Source organism: Drosophila kikkawai, chromosome X, assembly GCF_030179895.1.
Source record: "Drosophila kikkawai strain 14028-0561.14 chromosome X, DkikHiC1v2, whole genome shotgun sequence".
Classification (NCBI taxonomy): Eukaryota; Metazoa; Arthropoda; class Insecta; order Diptera; family Drosophilidae; genus Drosophila; species Drosophila kikkawai.
In genome coordinates, this window is record NC_091733.1 from 4,972,644 (window position 1) to 4,992,123 (window position 19,480).

The 19,480-nt window shown below is 37.2% G+C and overlaps 1 protein-coding gene across 1 annotated transcript in view; it reads left to right on the top strand.

Annotated features, from left to right (window-relative positions):
• The first annotated feature begins 13,100 nt into the window (after positions 1–13,100).
• Positions 13,101–19,480, top strand: part of CCY (Coiled-Coils Y) — a 291,810-nt gene continuing 285,430 nt past the window's right edge. Inside the window, exon 1 of the mRNA XM_070288137.1 lies at positions 13,101–14,292. Within this exon, the coding sequence (XP_070144238.1) occupies positions 13,237–14,292 (1,056 nt within the window). The 5' untranslated portion in view covers positions 13,101–13,236. The remainder of the gene's footprint in view (positions 14,293–19,480) is intronic.

A 19,480-nucleotide genomic window follows, 5' to 3' on the forward strand; every position in this document is an offset into this window, starting at 1 on the left:
AAGGCCATTAAGGAAAATTCCGCAGTCGCATCCCAACTAGGAAAAGAAGGAATTGAGTGGCATTTTATTCCGCCGGCAGGACCTCACTTTGGAGGTATCTGGGAGGCCGGGGTAAAATCAGTCAAATACCATCTGAAGCGGGTTATTGGTGACGGAAGCTTGACATACGAAGAGATGTCAACTTTGTTATGCCAGATAGAAGGAGTGTTAAACTCACGTCCTCTATATTTATCAGACAACGATATAGAAGACAATGAAGTTTTGACACCAGGACACTTTTTGATAGGACGACCACCGTTGGAAATAGTTGAACATATAGGAGACGATGAAAAAATAGGAAACCTAGACAGGTGGAAATTAATTCAGAAGATGAAAAGAGATTTTTGGATTAAATGGGAGGAGGACTATTTGCATACCCTTCAACAGAGATATAAATGGAAAAGGGATAAGCCCAACATAGAAGAGGGGCAAGTAGTCCTTATAAAAGATGAGAATTGTCATCCATCAAGATGGCCATTAGGGAAAATCGAACAAATACATAAAGGCAAAGATGAGAAAGTTCGTGTGGTTAGAGTTAAGATGCAAGATGCAAGCATTTCTCGGCCAATCAGTAAGATTTGCCCTCTTATCGGCATAAAGGCTGCCGAGAATAATAATGAAGAAGAGGCCAAACCAAAAAGAATGACAAGGGGTGGAGCTAAGATGTCCAAGCTTGGGGTGATAATGAGCATGCTAATGCTGATGCTATTTTGTCAGCTATCGGTTGCAGCACCCTTAGCAGAAAGCGCACCAAAGTACAATATAGAGAAAATAAATAAAACGTCAGCCATATATCTAGATCCAATGGGCGATGTGGAAATAGTAACTTCCTCGTGGAGTTTGGTAGTGTTCTATAATATGGACGCCTATTTCCAAATGATTAGCAAAGGTAGTGCGCTAGTAACAAAAATGAGACGAGTATGTGAAAAACTGTATAGTTTCGAAGATCAGTGTAACCGTGTGTTAGATGATAGTTTAAAACATCTAACTGAGCTTCAAGAAAATAATAAACTGTTCATGGCTCATAGCACCCAAAGAACGAAACGCGCTCCGTTTGAATTCATGGGATCCTTATACCATATTCTATTTGGGATAATGGACGAAGATGATCGAGTACAGATGGAGCAGAATATGAGAAACTTGTTGGATAATCAACACAAGCTCAAGGAATTAGGGAAGCAGCAACTGTCTATAGTGGATTCGACCGCTAATATTTTGAAACAAACGAATGAGGAAGTAAATGAGAACTTCAGGTATATGAATAAGCGGATTGAGAATATGACGGCTGCACTTCAAGAAAGTTACTATGTGTACAAGGAGTCTACAAACTTCTTTATGTTGGCCAAGCAGTTGTCAAATTTGATTGAGGATTGTGAAAAAACGCAAGCAGGTATCATAAGCTTGTTGATTGATATAAATCATGGAAGGCTTAATACTAATATTGTTAGGCCCAGTCAGTTAAAAGATGAAATATCAAAGATAAAGGAAAGGTTGTCTGAAGCGCTAGTATTACCAGGAAAAAGAACTGGAACAGAGCTGAAAGAGGTATATACACTCTTGACTGCTCGAGGTCTTTTTGTAGACAAAAAATTGATAATAAATTTTAAGATCCCTCTATTTAGCAGACATCCATCAAAATTATATAAGGTTATTCCTGTACCGGTGTGGTCTGAAGAGAGTCTGCTTATGGTGAGTTTGAAATCAGAATATTTAGTTTACAACTTTGAGATAGATTCATACCATTTGATGACAGCAAGCACTTTGAATAACTGCCAAAAGTGGCAGGCTCACAACAGAGTATGCGAAGGGAATTGGCCATGGAGTAATGCTAATGACATGGCATGTGAGCTAAGGCCACTCAAACCAGGTAGACCAGCTAACTGCATATACAGGCGAATGTTAGATACTAGCTCGTTTTGGGTTGAATTAGAAACTAAAAGCGCTTGGCTATTTAAGGTTCATGCAAATGCTAAAGCAAGAATTCAATGCGGAAATTTAAAAATGGATTTAATTGATTTGCCAGAGGAAGGAATTTTAACGCTAAGGTCTGATTGCACAGCTCGTACGGATGATAAAATCTTAGTGGCGCAATATAACTTAAAATCCGAAAGACAAGAGACTTTATCAGGAGCTTATATAGGGGACATCACGGACATACCGGAAATTATTTGGAGCCCACTCGAGACCAAGTACATAAATCATTCGGTAGAAATTGATAGCCTCTCCAAGAAATTAAGACAGTTAAATGAAAGTCATATTGAATTAAAGGGGTTAAATGTGCATCACGTATCCGGTCATACCTCCTTAATTATATGTCTAATAATTGTAATTATATTAATTATATATTCGGTACGAAAGTGTTCTATAAGCAGAAGATTACAAGCGGTAACCTTTGATGTCCGTGCACCAAATCTATAAAAGTTAAATTTGTAATTCATAAAAGTATGTTTGTATTTTTGAATTGTATTGTATGTTGTAAAATTTAAAATGAAATTAAAAGAAATGAAAATGTAATTGTATATTAAGCCATGATACAGAGGCCATTGTAAAATATTAGTTGCAAAATTAATAATATCGAAAAAATAAATACAGTCCACTTATGTTTTTATTGCAACTAATTTAAATGTACACCCACACCTTGCTGGCCCTTGGCAGAATGTTCACACATGAACACGTATATATGTATGTATATAGATAAGAACGCATCTGTTAAGCATTAAATAAATCTCTGCCGCAGTGCACGGTCTAACACTTGTGTGCATAGCTATAAGAAACCGCCACTTGAGCCTATGTAACAAGTAACCCGAAATATGACCTCCTGTGAGCGGTCTGGGTTTGTTTAGGATATTTACGATCGGGTTGACATGTGCACCCTTATCGCTTAGAATATTTCTCACGATCGGGAACTGTCCGATGCGTGGGTCTAGAACTAAGATCTACAATGTACATTCTCATGTTAGCTATATAAGCTAGGGTTTGAATAAAATAAAATCAGTTTCTTACAAAAACTCAGCAGATGAAGACTTCTAATTTATTTGGGGTTTTCACTTTTAATTAACATTTTTATAACGTATGATGAATTTACTTTAAAATTAAAATAAGAAAACAACGATATCTATATATATAAAAATGGAGACAAAAAATGTTACTAATGGCATCACAAGAGAACGGCTGGGCCGATTTGGCTCAAATTTTTTTCAGTTGTTTGTAATTGCCAGATGAAGGTTATTAAATAAGAAAATTTTGGCAAGTCCTTCTGGAAAAGTCGCTAGCGGCTCAACAGATGGACACACTGTTGTATGTAAAATTCTGAAACACCCTACAAAGATCATAGCTGCGTTGAAATTGTGTATCAATGAACTCGGTAAAAAAATATTTAAACAAAAAAATCGAGCTAACGAAGCATTACCAATTGGAAGTAATGCCTGCTGTTAGACGATCAAGCAATAAGTACTCAGAATTCCCGTAATAGTCAGACGCATGAGGAACGTACAGAAATAAATGCATCGATACGTGCCCAAATGGCACACCTTCGCGCTCCACAAAGATCACCTCAAGCCCGACATAATAATAGAGAAAGACGAGCCGCAAATGAAAACTTGAATCGCGCTGCATTCGCATACAATCCTGAAACATCCTACAAGGATCTTACCTGCGTTGTTATTGGTTCATTGTCTGTTGTATGTCAGCATTGCAATGCACCGAAGTTTCGGTTGGAAACCCCCGGCTTATGCTGTGCAGGTGGCAAAATTAAATTGCCCGTTTTGGCTCACCCACCAGGGCCATTGTATTCGCTACTATATGGAAATTCAGCCCAATCAAACAGTTTCCTAAAGCTTGCACAAAAATATAACGGATGCTTTTTAATTACGTCATTTGGAGTCGAGGTTTTTCATCAATCAGGCTACAATCCAAGTTATAAGGTAACGGCGTCTCTTTATTATTAAAATGAACAACTCCCATTTTTTTGAAATTGCATCCCAACATTCAGATTCAAGGGCAAATTTACCAACGAGCGGGCGCTTTGTTACCACCACAAAACAAAGATAATAAATTCCTTCAGTTCTATTTCATTGGTGATTCGGCAGTTGAACTAAATCACCGCTGTGCAATTTTTACTGCAACTAAACGTGAAATTATCGAACAATTGCAAAATCTTCTGCATGAGCATGAACTGCATTGAATATAATGCATTATGACGAACACAAAATCATTATCAGCGCAAAAAAGACCCACTGGTAGCCATGCAAGACAATTTAATGCTCCCACCATCAATAAAGTCGCAGTGGTGATTTTTGGCGAGAATGTGGAATGACGCGATATTGTTTTGAAGCGTCGGGATAATGGCCAATTGCAGCGAGTTTATGAGACTCATCGGTCATATAATGCTCTTCAATACCCGTTGATGTTCTGTCGTGGAAAAGATGGGTATCACTTCAACATAAAGATGGTCAATCCAACATCAGGTTTGTTTACAAGTCATCAATTCTCTTTGATTCTACAACTAAGTTTGAATTCAAATTCTAGGAAAAGAAACGAATAAGAAGGTCAACTCTATGAATTTTTATGCGTATCGATTGATGATTTGACTAGATGTTGACAATCATCTGTTAAGATACCGCCGTTTGTTTCAACAGTACTGCGTGGACATGTACGTCAAAGTAAAAACAGAACGTCTCAATTTCATTCGTTTTAATCAGTCGAAGTTGCGGTCAGATGAGTACATTCACTTGCGTGACGCCATCGCTACTGAAGGACACGCGGCCAACATAGGTTGTTTGACCAATCTCCCAGCTACTTATGTTGGAAGTCCGCGCCATATGCAAGGGCAAATTTAAAGGAGAGGAAGTTCTTATCCCACGAATTCCGATTATTCCAACAGATCTTCCATTCCAATTTAAGAGGATTCAGTTCCCAGTTCGATTGACGATTGCGATGACAATCAATAAACCGCAAGGCCAATCGATGGAAGTCTGCGGAATTAATCTGGAATATCCATGTTTTTCACATGGCCAGCTATACGTAGCCTGTTCGCGTGTGGGAAAGCCGTCATCATTATTTATTTTTGCACCGGATAACAAAACAAAAAATATTGTTGATCAGATCGCTCTCCACTGATTTCAAATCAAAAAAATTTGTCAATCCAACGACAGGTTTGTTTAAAAGTCATCACTTCTTTTTGATTCTCAACTAATTTTGAATTCAAATTTTAGCCTAAAATTTTTAGGAGAAGATAGGAATAAGGTCAGCTCTATGACATTTTATGCGTATCAATTGATGATGTTTCAACAGTACTGTTTCGACATGTACGTCAAAGTAGAAACGGAACGTCTCAATATAATTTGTTTTAATCTGGGCACGTAATTATTATAAGTGAAAAAATAAAAATCAACGATTAATGATTATCTATTGATTTTAATATATTTCGCTTGCCATTAATAATTATAATTTTATATTTACTTTATCGCTCAAAGAATAATAATTATTATTTTGAGCGAAAAAAGTTCGATCAAAAAATAATGATCATTTTTTGAGCGATATTTTTTCGCTCAGAATTTCGCTCAATGCGCTCACAACATTTTTTTTGAAAAGTAGTGAGTTTTGCACCCAATTAACCTTACCCCCCCTTAAGCTGTGTACGTTTGTTGCTGGACAAATTTAATACACAATATATTAGTGAATATTTTTTTTTTACTTTTGGGCACTTATATTTCTCCAAAGTTCTCATTAAGAGATCAAAAATTAAAAAATTAAAGTTAGGTCTTGAAAAAAAAAAATTTAATAAAAATGTTGTATGGGAGCTATAAGATATAGAGATCTTATTTTAACCAAAGTTGGTAGGAATATATAAACCTGTACCAAACATATAATCTGTAAAATTGGTTAAGATATTTTGAAAAACAAAAAAGTTTTTCATACTAAATGTTGATTTTTAACGGATTGTTCCTATGGCAGCTATATGATATAGTCGAGCAATATGGCCAATTTTTTGTGGGTATACTTAAAACATTTTTCTTGATTTTTGGTGAAAGTTTCATAGCGATAGCACATCTAGAAGTAATTATGGCCGCAGCTCCATACAAGCCGAACCACTGTGCATACGGAGCATTTGCATGGTAACCAGCACTTACTTACACTTACAGAATAGAACGATTGAACATTGAGCTCATGACCCGCCCTGAATGCTATTCTAAACTGAATCCCAAAAAGAAAGCATTTTATCAGTAACACAGCAGTCCAAAGCGCCATACACCTGAGGGCAAGCCATAGCTGGAAGAACTACCACACCTGGCACTGTAGAATCCTAGACGAGATAAACTAAAAGGTAACAGATGACACAGATTAAATGACAACCGAACAGCGATTCGGCAAAGCATATACCACTACATACCTTACAAGGAAAGATTAGAGCAGATTAGGTATGACTTTACACAGATGGCTCAAGAATGAGCTGCGAAGTAGGGGCGGGAATTTTTGCCGAGAACTGGGGAGTAGAAGAGTCCTCCCACCTCCCAGGGTCGATGTCGGTATTCCAGGAGATTCTTGCAATACTGAAAATAGTTGAACTCCCACTAAAGCAAAACCTCTAGAATACCAAGATAAGGATATACTCGGACAGCCAAGCAGCCACAATAGTGGCCAAATGCAAAGAAGCACTAAGCAGACTCGCTGAACACAATAGGATACAAACTGTCTGGGTACCCAGACACAACGACATCCCCGAAAATTAAAAAGCTGACAAACTGGCCAGAGGAAAGCTCAAATGCAGCAGATATTCTAGTTTTGCTGATCTCAGTCCAATCGGATATTCAAGACCATTTCAAACGCATAGTCAGCAAGGAATGGGCAATGAAAAAAGATCACAGAAGATCGAAGCTAAGCTGGCTAGCATATAACAAAAGACGAACAGCAGAATTCATCTCCATGAACGGGAGACATCATCGGCCACTGCACTATGGGAAATTTGGCAATTTTTTTGGTATTTAGTCTTTTTTTCAAACTTTTAAGCGTCCATTCTGGTTAGTTGAAAAAAAAAATCGATTTTTTTTTTGCATTTTTCGATAGCGCTAAGTGTGTAAAATATCATACTAAAAGAGCAAATCGAAATACGTAATAGTTAAAAAGTTATGAGCCTCCAAACCGGCCGACTCAAAGCAGCTACAGAGCAAACATAAAACATTAAACGCGTTTTCTGGAAAACTATTTTTTTCGGGCTGGAGACCATAATATCTCAGTCAATTTTTAACGAATCTTAATGGTTTTTTTTTTTAAATACGCGTAATTAACGTGTTCATGGCATAGGCTACAATTATATTGATAGCTTAAACATTTTTATCAACAAAAAAGTTAAGAAATTAAAAAAAAAAAACGAAAAAAAAAATCCTGAAAATTGCCTATTTTTTTGCCCAACTAACCAGAATGGACCTTTAAATAAGTTTTTTTTATGTTAATATCTTAAAAATATAGGGCTCTGTAAAATGAAAAAAAAAAGAAAATGCGGAAATGTTAATTAACAGTGCACTGTTAAGACTAGCGACTGTTAAAGTCGGCAGTTTTAGCCAAAAAGCACGTGCTTGAAAATAGCTATTTTTATTGGTTACTTTGAAACTCAAAAGTATGTTATGTCCAGCTTTTCGCGCGTTCGTTGCCGGCTAGGCAAAGTCTCTCTCAAGGAGGGGAACGACCACAAATATATCACTCAGCAGACACAACAACAAAAACAAAACGGAATTTCAAACTTGGACAACGGCTAACATTTTGGCAACGGATTTTTGGAACTTCTGGATTGGACTACCTGGCTCATCCGTAGTCCTTGGAGTCCCTCCCAACCATGAGTGTATCCTCCGACACATCTCCCAAATTTCTATAGTGGATCGTATCTGCTCAAGTCATCACATCCCCCCAACACGACTGTCTACTCGAACTTCATTTCGATCACTTCACTATATTTTCATTTTTCTTTCTTGAATTCTAACATAGAAATATCCTACCCACGGTACCGAAGGACTTCATACAAGGAACATTTATAAATAAATACATAAATAAATAATTTAATAAATATTAATTAACAATCATATGACGAGTAATGTTTTAGATGAATTAACGGATATGTGGAATAAATATGACTTAAATTACTTTATATTTTTCTGTAAGCTACATTTCCTTTTTTTTTGCTGGCGGTTGTATTTGTTCTTATAATTATATTTAGGGATAAAAACCTGTGGCCACCCAGAAAGGAGTGGCCAATTTTTCTCCTCGAAAAGTCGTCTTCTTCCTGGTGGCTAATCTTCCTGTTTTTCCCAAATAGCGTTCCTGGTCCAGGATTATTCACTCCGGAATATGCTATAATTAATTAGGCTAGCATTTTTGTTCACACTAGAATATATTATTGCAACTCACTGGTAGGAACTCGATTTTTTTATAAATTACGTAATTTTTCTGCTCACTGAACCGCCTGCTGCCACGGATTTTCGCCCTCTACTTCACCTTTGCCTTTTTTCCTAAGCCTCTCTTAATCCCAAAAACCACTCAAAATTTCTCGGGTTCAAACTTTGGTTCCTTTTGGGAGTCATCCGGTTTAAGGAACCAGTTCCATATTGGACTCAGTTGCCCGACTCCCTGGACTCACGAGTCGTCGATGACCGGTTATCGGACATACCGATCATCTTCTGGCTTTTGGTAAACAATTTTTTATATTTTTTCTTTTGTTTATTCCTTTTTTTAGAGTTCGCACATAACAAGTAGAACCAATTTTTGATTAAAGTTTTGCTGGAGACCAATCGTAAGGGTAAGTATTATGTGTTGTATATACTAATATATTGATCTGTGCGTGTCTTACTAATATATTGCGATTTTTCTATATGTGCCTCTGAGGTAATTTTTTTAAAAACAACAATTCTTGAAATTTAGTCAAGTTAATTACAAAAGAATATTAGTGTGTCAAATCATTTGTGTGCCAAATGGAAGACATTAGCCTCTTAGCATGCGAGTTTGAAGGCCTAGACCTCTATTATGAAGAAATTGAAGATGAAAATGACGTTTTTTATTTTATATCTGACGAAGAGCTTGAAAATAAAGACAATGTATTATGTATGTTTAAAAAAATAGTGTTTGCTATAAAAAAATCACTATACACACTTCAAAAAAACGTCAAACGAGGGCGGAACCACGCCTATTTTTCCAAAAAACATTTCTTATGGGGTCCATAACAATAAAAAAAAATCGTTTCGAAATATATTACTTAGTTTAAGTTATTAATACCATAAAAATGGCCAGGTTCCCCATAGTGCAATGTAAATGTTTTTACAGAAACATGGCTCAACTCCTCTGTGTCTGACTGCGAAATTTTTTCATGGAACTATACCATCTATAGACGTGATCGTCCAATACTGGCTGTGGTGTTGTCATCGCGGTTAAGTCCGATCTTGTTTCTAAATCGATTTCTAAAATGGACACTGATTGTACTTTAGAGTTTCTGGCGGTTCGTATCCAGGTTCACGATTATTATATCTGTATAATTTTCGTCAAGGAGAGAATTGCTCGCAGCTGCCACCAGCAATTTATTGATAAGATTGCATTTGGTCGCTGCCCATCTACCTAAACAAACTCGGTAAACTCGCGACACCCGGCACACATGTGTTATTCCGGGCCATAAACGGAATTCCGCGATCGGTCACGCACTTCACACCAGTTGCATGCAGACTTCGCAGGAATTAGTTATCTAAGTAGTTCACATGGCTGTATCCAGCTGTTTATGTTTTTTTATAGTATAAACCAATGTAACCCAAAAATAGACCTAAGTAAATATCCTTTGACCCAAAAACATGTATATAAACCCCATTCAATATCCAATAAAATCAGTACGAAAAGAACTCTTTGCGTATTCACTTCTCCGCAGCCCAATGTGTATTGTACTTAATGGGGCAACTATTTCCACTGGTACTGAACCTGAGGCACGCAACAAAAACAATTTCAGCATTATGATTTAATCTGAATCCGCATAATATCTATGTTTCATGCTCGTATATTCCACCGAGGTCCGACACTGATATATATCTGCACCATTAATCCTTAATTCAAAAAATTCACTCTTCCTTTACTGTTAATGCCCACCTTATTGTCAAGGGTGATTTCAATCTGCTCTCCATTTCTTGTGTTCTTGTTCCCACCTCACCCCACGATTTTATGACCTATCATTGGAACAATTAAATTTCGTTAGGAACTGCAGTAATAATATCTTAGACCTCATCTTTGTCTCTGTGTTTCCCAATGCCTACGTCACTAGAATCAGGGCCGGATTTCGGTAAAATGCCGCCTTTATTATTTATTTCAAATTATACCTAAATAAAGTGTCAATGAAATCGTTAGGTATACTATTAGGAGATGAAATTGATTCAAGACGTTCATTTTCAACTTATTTATTGTTTCATAGTCGGGGAATAATTGCATGAGGCTTTTTTACAAGGAAATAAAACTTGAAGTCAACATACGAGATAATTATAAATGTTTATAATCGTTTTCGTTGAATTTACAAGAGTGCACCCTATTATCTAATTATTACAGAGTTAGGTATAAATTTAATTATTCGTTTAGAAAAATGCTCAATTTTTCGATTGAATGGGTTAATTAAGGCAAAGTGTGGTAATTATGTTTTGCATTGTTTAACCGTCGTCAAGATCCATTATCCAAAAAAGAAATAAAATTGTCTGATAATGAAAATTTTCAATTCAATGAATGGATGAATGAATGAATTACAATGGACTTAATGCGTTTCTGATACACTTTTCAAATGCCAACACGCCTGACTTTCTTTACCGCAAACTGATTAATTAATTTATCACAATCCAAGCGTTCAAGTAAATCCGACTTGATGCACAGAATCGCTAGACTATTTAGCCGACTGCCTGTCATAGTTGAACGAACATAGTTTTTCACTCGTTTGAGAATGAACGTTCTGCGCTGCAATTCGTCACCGTCAATGTCATAAATATACGATATGCTATCTCTAAGTTTGGGAACTCAGTATATAAGTCGTTCTTTTTCAAGAGTTTCAAGAGCTTGGATGGTGAATCATGTTCTAATTTTTTCTCAGAGCAATACGCATGGAAGTGCACCAATTCGTCATTCAATGAAGATTCGAGATCTGAGGTATAAATTGTTCTTAGATGTTCCGACTTATTACGAATTTCGCAGGAATTCAAATCGCCAAATTGAGTGATAACTGAAAAATTTTCCTGCATTTTTTCATATGCTTGGCATCTTCTTCGCAATTCAGAATCGAGATTGTCAAGAATGACATTAAAAGTATTGATTCGAAAATGATCCCTTCCTGACAATTGAAAATCTCCATCTCGCAATTCATCGGCCTGCAACTTTCTTCTTCTTCTTCTAGACGCAGTTGTCTGGTACTCTTGACTTTCTGATATTTCTAACGCTTTATTTTCATAAATGTCGAATTCGTGTATCAGCTACTACTTTGATCAGTCCACGATAGTCATCAATCATATCAGGTAAGCTGATATTAACCTTTTGCAACCTTGATGTGAGGGCAATTTATTCGTTGTATACTAAGGCGCGTAATTTGAATTTAAATAACTGAAATCGTCGGAATTTCAGAAATTTACAGTAATAACGTAATATGTTCCTCGCGTATATACCACCTTTGTTACAAAAAATTTTTCTTTGACAAAAAATTTTCGATTTTCGTTTCAAATTTTGCCGCCCCCAAAAATTTTCCACCCTGTGCCTAAGCACCGAGAGCACTTTGTGTAAATCCGGCCCTGACTAGAATCGACCCTCTTTCCAGTCCTAAAGACGCCTATCATTCCACTTTAGAGCTAACCCTTGAAGCCTCCACTCCATTACTATTGTGTCCGGAAGCTGAGCCTACAACGTTTCGTTGCTTTCGAAAAGCTATTTTTACAGAAATGAAACAACACTTATCCTTAACTGATGGGACTTTCTTAAACTCCACAGAGGTCCCTCAAACATCGTAAAGCGGTTCTATGACACAATGTACTCAGTTTTTACATGTATGTCCCTTCATTTCCCTCACCAGATGTTTCTCATAAGCCCCCTTGGTTTTCTTGTCGGCGTTCTTATATCAAAAATTTAAAATCCACACTCTTTAAGAAGTATAGTCAAACTTGTATCCAAGTCGACCCTTCGAGATATTTAACTGCTCGTTCAAATTATTTAACACACAATTATGAATGTTACAGAAACCACTTAAGTCGGTTCAAAATTGAGTTTCAGGCTAACCCTAAGCCATTTTAGGCTTTCGTAAATTTAAAACGGAAATCTCAACAATTTCCATCATGTCTTCATTTCAATAATGCCTCCGCTTCCAATGAGCCTGATATAGCGAACCTGTTCGAAAATTCTTCCAGACTACATACTCACAAATTAATTTCGATAATAACTCAGATTATTCTTTTCCACTACCGCACTCCAATTGCATTTTAATACCTGAAATCAGAGAAGATGATGTTCTTCATAATATCAGAACAGAATTTTTTATCATTCCCCTTCATCAAAAGGCCAGTAAATCTAATATTGCACACTATAGAGGTATAGAAAAACTTAGTGCGATTCTCAAATTATTCGAATTTTTAATTACTACTCAGCACGGCTTTATGAAACGCAGATCAACGTCTACAAATCTCCTTGGGTTTGTTGCTGTCATTAGAAACGCGTTTAAAAATAATACCCAAACCGATGTTATCTTTACAGATTTCAGCAAAGCCTTCGATTCAGTGAATTACTTGATGTGAGACGGAGCATATCGTTAAAAAACACTCCTTATCCGGTTAGAGGTAAGGATATAGATTTATTTGCTATTCTTAATTATAAATAAATAAATAAATACAAATTTATAAATATTAATAAAAACAAATTACCAACTATTCCTCTGATACAAATTTTAAAAGTATGTAGGTGCCAACATTTAGCCTCACCTATAAGAAAATACCTGAACAATTGGAGTTAATGCCAATAAAATTGACTTTTTACCAGTTGACAGATAACCCAAATTTACTTTATTTTTAGTAGGAGTAGTCTGTGCTGAAAATGTCTGTACAATTATATTTTTAAAATTTTTCGTCGAAACATTTTAAAAGAATTTTTAGACAACTTAATAGACTGGGATAAATTTGTGTGTCAAATATTTGCAACTTATAAAACCATACTCGCATAATAATGGCATACTCTACGCAAAAAGAGTTTTTTCATATTCCATTTAAGAACGAGATATTTGATTTTGAGTGCCCCGAAACTTGCATAAAGCTGAAAACGTATCTTTCTACTGTCGATGACAGGTCCTGGTCTGCAAATGAAGATAAAAAGTCTCGATTCGTGGCGGATCTGGTTGCTTGTAACATACCGGTTTCTGGACAAAGTAGTGATATAGGTCCTATCGCAGGAAACACGATTCCCAGTGATCATGAAAATCATTTCGGCAGTGATCTGATTTTAGGAGACAGTTTAATTGCTGCGGCTGATAAAACAATTAGCCGATTGCAGGATCTAATGATAAAGAATCATATTCTAGAAAATCATTATGAAGACGAAAATTTAATTACAGACAAAAATGAAAACCCGGAAATAATGCGTTTTATGACACAACGATTTACTGCTGAAAATAGCCAGGCCCTAAGAATAAAAATCAAACAGTTGGCTGACGCTCAAAAAATTAATTTACAAGACGAAAGTGAATTGAATGAAATACAAAAGGCTGTCGATGATTTAAACACAGCTTTTAAAATTCGAGAGGCAGAGAATGCAAATTTAAAGTGCCTACTTCAAAAGCAATCGTTGCGGTGCGAACTTCAAAGTTTAAAAATCGATCCTGAGAAAAGTAGTGATATAGAATACCTACAAAAAAAAATAAATGATATGGCTAAAGAAATTTTGCTACTCCGCCAAGCCGAGAATGAAATATTAAAGAAATGCTCAACAATGCATTTTGGTGGGATCCCTTCATTCTCCGGTGAAAATGATGTCACCAATATACAAAGAATTGTGTCCGAACGCGATGCATTGCGAAAGAAATGCAAAGTTTTTGAGGAGCTTGATAGCATGGTTAACAAATTAGAACATAAAGCAAGCGAGGCAGAACACCTTTCGGAAAACCTCGAAGACAACCTAAGTCAGCAAAGCCAATATATAAAAGATATGCAGAAAGAAATGCAAGATATGCAAAATTACTACGAGAATGAGGTAGACCAAGCCAAGGGAAATGAGGAAGTTCTCAAGGTAAGTTCAATATCTGTATAGGGTTTAAGGTTAATGTCAGAATTATATGAAAAGTGTAGCTTTGAATATATATATATGTATATAATATATATATCAAAATTGCATTACCATATGAGTTTTCTAGAAAATTTCGGTATATATAGGCATATATATATGTATATATATATATATCTATATCCATATCTATATATATATTTTTTTTATTTTTTTTTATTATTTGACGTACGGAACGAATCGCGAACTAGATAGACGCGGTGAATGAAGGAAGAAAAGAACGAGGAAAAGTTACAAGAGAACAAAAATAAAATGTAATAAGGGGAAAAATATATAATATAATAAAAATAATAATAATTAAGTAAAAACGCATGCAAAATAAATATAAAAAATATAATATAATGTAACTAAATAATAACTACGATAAATAAATAAGAACGCATGCAAAATTAGATTACGGTGATACACTACGAGCTAACTCAACAAGTATTAAAGTTTTTAGTACAGAAGGGCTATCGCTACGAATTATAATATCAGAGAGGCGGTTGTAATCCGTACATAAAACCCTAAAGGGTTCATGTACTTCAAACTCCCGCCTACAGAGATTTACTACTAAAGGTATAAGGGTTCTAGATGTTAGTCGGGGAACGTGGAAGTTAAGCTGCCCTAAAAGAAAGGGGCTCTCAACATCACCGTTTATTAGGTTATGAAGGATTACGACACCAAGCATCGTTCTACTGTAAGCTAGGGAGGGTAAGTTAATTAATAGGAGTCTACTTGAATAGGACGGTAGCCTCTCATCAGCATCCCAAGGTAGGCCACGGAGGGCGAAAAGTAAAAAGTTCTTTTGTACAGATTCAATACGGTTAATATGGATTCCGAATTGAGGACGGAAAGGAAGTAAAAAGGGTCTTCGTTATATAAGGGGAATCGAATTCCTTCGACCACCTCTTAATAAAACCGAGCATGCCTTTGGCTTTATTAACCATGCACGAAATATGTTCAGAGAACGAAAGTTTGGGGTCTAAGCGAACGCCTAAATCAGCAACAAGATATATTCTTTCAAGAGCGCTATCATTTAGCATATATGTGGCAGACTGGGGAGTGACACGTGAAAATGTCATCAGCTTGCATTTAGAACTATTGAGATGTAATAAATTAGCACGACACCATGCTTGAAAGTTATTAAGATCCGATTGCAGGTCTGACTGGCAAGAGCTGTCCTTATACTGCAAGCATAGCTTAACGTCATCAGCGTACATAAGTACTCTAGAATTCGTTAGAACCAGCGGGAGGTCATTGATAAACAATGTAAATATCAGGGGGCCGAAGTGGCTACCCTGTGGGACGCCAGAAGTGACTCTGAGGAATTTGGATAGAGCATTTTTAAACAGAACCTTTTGAGTTCTGTTACTCAAATAGCTCAAAATCCATTTAAGAAGATCGACAGGACACCCGATTAAGTCAAGCTTCCTTACAAGAAGAGAGTGATTAACCGAGTCAAAAGCTTTACTGAAGTCTGTGTAAATCACGTCGGTTTGAAAGTTACGTTGAAAACCTCTAATAACGAAGGAGGTGAGTTCCAGGAGATTTGTAGTGGTCGATCTTCGCCTCATAAAACCATGCTGACATGGTGAAATTACGGATCTGCATATATGCTGCAAGTGGGGAGTAATTACATTCTCGAAAAGTTTTGGAATTGCCGACAACTTAGAGATTCCTTTATAGTTGCTGGCGTCCGATTTGCTACCTTTTTTGTGGAGAGGAATGATAAATGATTCCTTCCAAATAAGGGGAAATTCTGAGGTTTCTAAAGATAAGGTAAACAATTTCAGAAGGGAATTGCACAGAGCTCCGGCACAATACCTGAACACGCAGCCTGGTATTCCATCGGGACCCGGTGAATAAACTGGTTTTACACGATGAAGATCCGAACTAAGGGAGCTTTCGGTTAAAATAGGACTGAAAATTAGGTTCGACTTGGGCAAATCAAAAGAGTAAGTCTAATCTAAGCTATTTGAGGAACAATACGTAGTTTTGAAAAACTCGGCAAAGAGATCGGCGATGGCCTGATCAGAGTTTGCTGTAGCGTTCTTGAACGAAAGCGATGAAGGATGTAAATTGGGTTTTCGCTTAGTGTTAACAAAGTTATAAAACGGTTTGGGGTCCTGCGTGAACTGAACCCTACAGCGAGTTAAATAGCTCTTATAACACTGCGCATTAAGCACGGTGAAATTCCACCGAGCAATGAGATAACTTGAATGGACAGTAGGAAAACCGGTACGTTTATAACGATTATAAAGCCTAGACTTAACCTCTTTTATGCGTGTCAGCTCTTTAGTGAACCAAGGTGGTTTACTAGACACCGACTGATAGGTCAACGGAACACACGATGCAAAGAACGCATTCATGGCACTGTAAAAAATATCCACGGCGGACGCCATGTCAGTGCACCTGTAAAGTTCAGACCAATTAAATTCAGAAATCAAGATATCTAGCCTTTGAAAATTTGCTTTACGAAAGCAGCGAACTTTAGTCACTGAGCAACTCAAATCAGGTTTGGTCTTTACGACAGTCCCCAAATCGATGGTCACTTCGAAAGTAGGATGGTAAGGGTCTTCGGGAAGCGTCAATGGATCGACTCTTGTTAAGTTTACACCTACAGGATCAGAGACGAAACACAGATCTAGTAGGCGATTTAAAGAATTTACGACATGGTTAACTTGGGACAACGAAATGTCAAGCAAACCATCTATGAGGTCATGCTGTGCCGCAGTTTGGAGGACATTAGACGTACCATCTGATGACCAACGAGCTCCAGGTATATTGAAGTCTCCTAGAGTTATTAGTTGGTCTCTATCTGTAAACGTGTTGGAAACAGCCTGAATTGACGAAAGGTGTTTCCAATAAATATGCTCTTCAGCAGATGGAGGAACGTAAGAACAAGTTATATAGATAAAACTACCTGGAAATAATAGTTTTACACAGATAAATTCAATACCTGTGAGATCGTCAATTTGAACCAGTTCGGAAATAAGGGTGAAGTCAACGGCAATTAAAACTCCACCACCTCGCTGGGAAAGACGGTCCAATCTATAATTTGTGTACTTACCCGGAAAAATTTCGGAGCTGAGAATCTCCGGCTTTAACCAGGTTTCGGTAAACACAATCACCTGGGATGCAAACGAAAAACTATCAGAATACAATTTAGAGAGAGGGAGGTATTTAGTTTTTTGACACTGCCGTGACGCCCGCGGTCGCTGTGGTTTGTGCCGGCCGTGAAGGCCGTTTTTATATCTATGTATATATCATATATGTAGGTGATGGGGGTCAGCTTTGTCGGCCATTGTCGCTTCCTATTCGTTTCGCGTAGCGCAGTGAGTCGCAATGATTTCTATAGTTCGTCCGTTCTCTCCGTCAGTCTCGCTCGAACTGACTTGCACTTTTCCCTTTCTCTACTTTCCTCGTTCTTCTCTACTCGTCATTGCGCCACACTCGGTAAGGAATACTCTCTTCTTCCCTTCCACGCTCTTTCTTAATAGGTTCTCTTTCTATTCTCTCGTTGTTACTTCTTTTACTGTTTCTTTATTTCCATACTCGATACACTTGGAGACTTGCAAATAGTCATTACATCTAGCATTTCAAAGTAATCTCCGACAACCAAAACCAATTAGCTTACACTTCTAGTGTCTACAAATGTTAGTTTGGCGGGATAATCTTTCGCAACCACAGAGTACAGGCTCTCTTCCGCACAATCTCAACAGTTTGGATATCAATTATGGCCAATTTATGGCCATATGGATATGGATAATTTTTCGTAACCACAGAGTACAGGCTCTCTTCCGCACAAACTCAACAGTTTGGATATCAATTATGCATTCCATCAGACATTGACTTAGCAGGCTATTCCTTAACGCACCATTTAGAGTACACGTTCTCTTCCGCTCAAGTTCAATCGTCTGGCTACCACACGTGCATACCACAGTACCGAACTCTTGTCAGGCTCTTGCTGCACACTTTGCAACGCTCACACACACCTCTTGCGCCTCTCTAGACCCATATAGCCTTATAAAGATTCCACCTACGAGTGACTCAGTCGGCGTTCTCTCGCAGTGATTCCTACGAGTGCCTCAGTCGGCGATCTCTCGCGTTCATTCCTACGAGTGCCTCAGTCGGCGATCTCTCGCATCCATCTGCATCTACCTCAACAGGCATCGCACGCAACTGCTCATGGGCATACTTAAAAGTTCGCTTACTTGACAGATATCTCAAAACACATCGGCCACCATCAAGCTTTTCTATAATGACAAATTGTCCTCTTCGTACCCAGCTCTGTTTGGTGCTGTTCTTCCTCTTCATTTTCCATCTTTATATTCTTATCTCTTTATTTCTTTTCTTTCTCTTTTTTAACAATTTATTCCATTTTAAATCGATCTTGCCTTATCAATATTAGTGCTCTTCCAACATAACTTAAAATTTTTCTTTGTCTATACTTTTCTCCGTGTCATGTGGTAGTACCAAGCCCAAAGGATGTGTCCGATTGCATCTGTTAAGGGCTTGCATTGGTTGCACTACTAACTGTGCAGATCGCCGCAAGTTGCACCTTGCCAAGAGCATCTTGCCATCACCTCTGCGGACTTGGTATCCACGCAGATGACTACTTTAGAGCTTTACATATGATACAACTTTCAACATTCTTTAAACATACTTAGTAATTTCGAAAATCCAATAATATTGATAAATCTTGCTGAGTACCTTTCTTTCAACCAAAATACATATTCTTGCTTAATAACCGACCAACGAAATTTAAGGGACACTATTGGCAGACAACACCACCTCACATCTCCATGTATCTTTCAAAACCCATTTTCTTAGCACAATTCAATATTAATTATTTTAAATCAAGTTTACACAATATGTCAATAATTTCCAATCCTGACATTGATCAGTCAGTCATTTAAGATTTCTGTTCTAACTCCACACGCTTCTTCATCACCTTAGCTCTACTCACTGAAGTTGAAATCAGTCACGTCATTTCCGTGCAAAAATCCACAATCGCCTTGCGCTCTCCTTCCCTATACTTCATTCCAAAAGCACACGATTGGAAGTATGCTCATCGATGATGCACTTCAGTTCAATTTTTTTTTTTTTTGCAATGATTACAATTACAATAGGTATAGACAACAAATTTTTA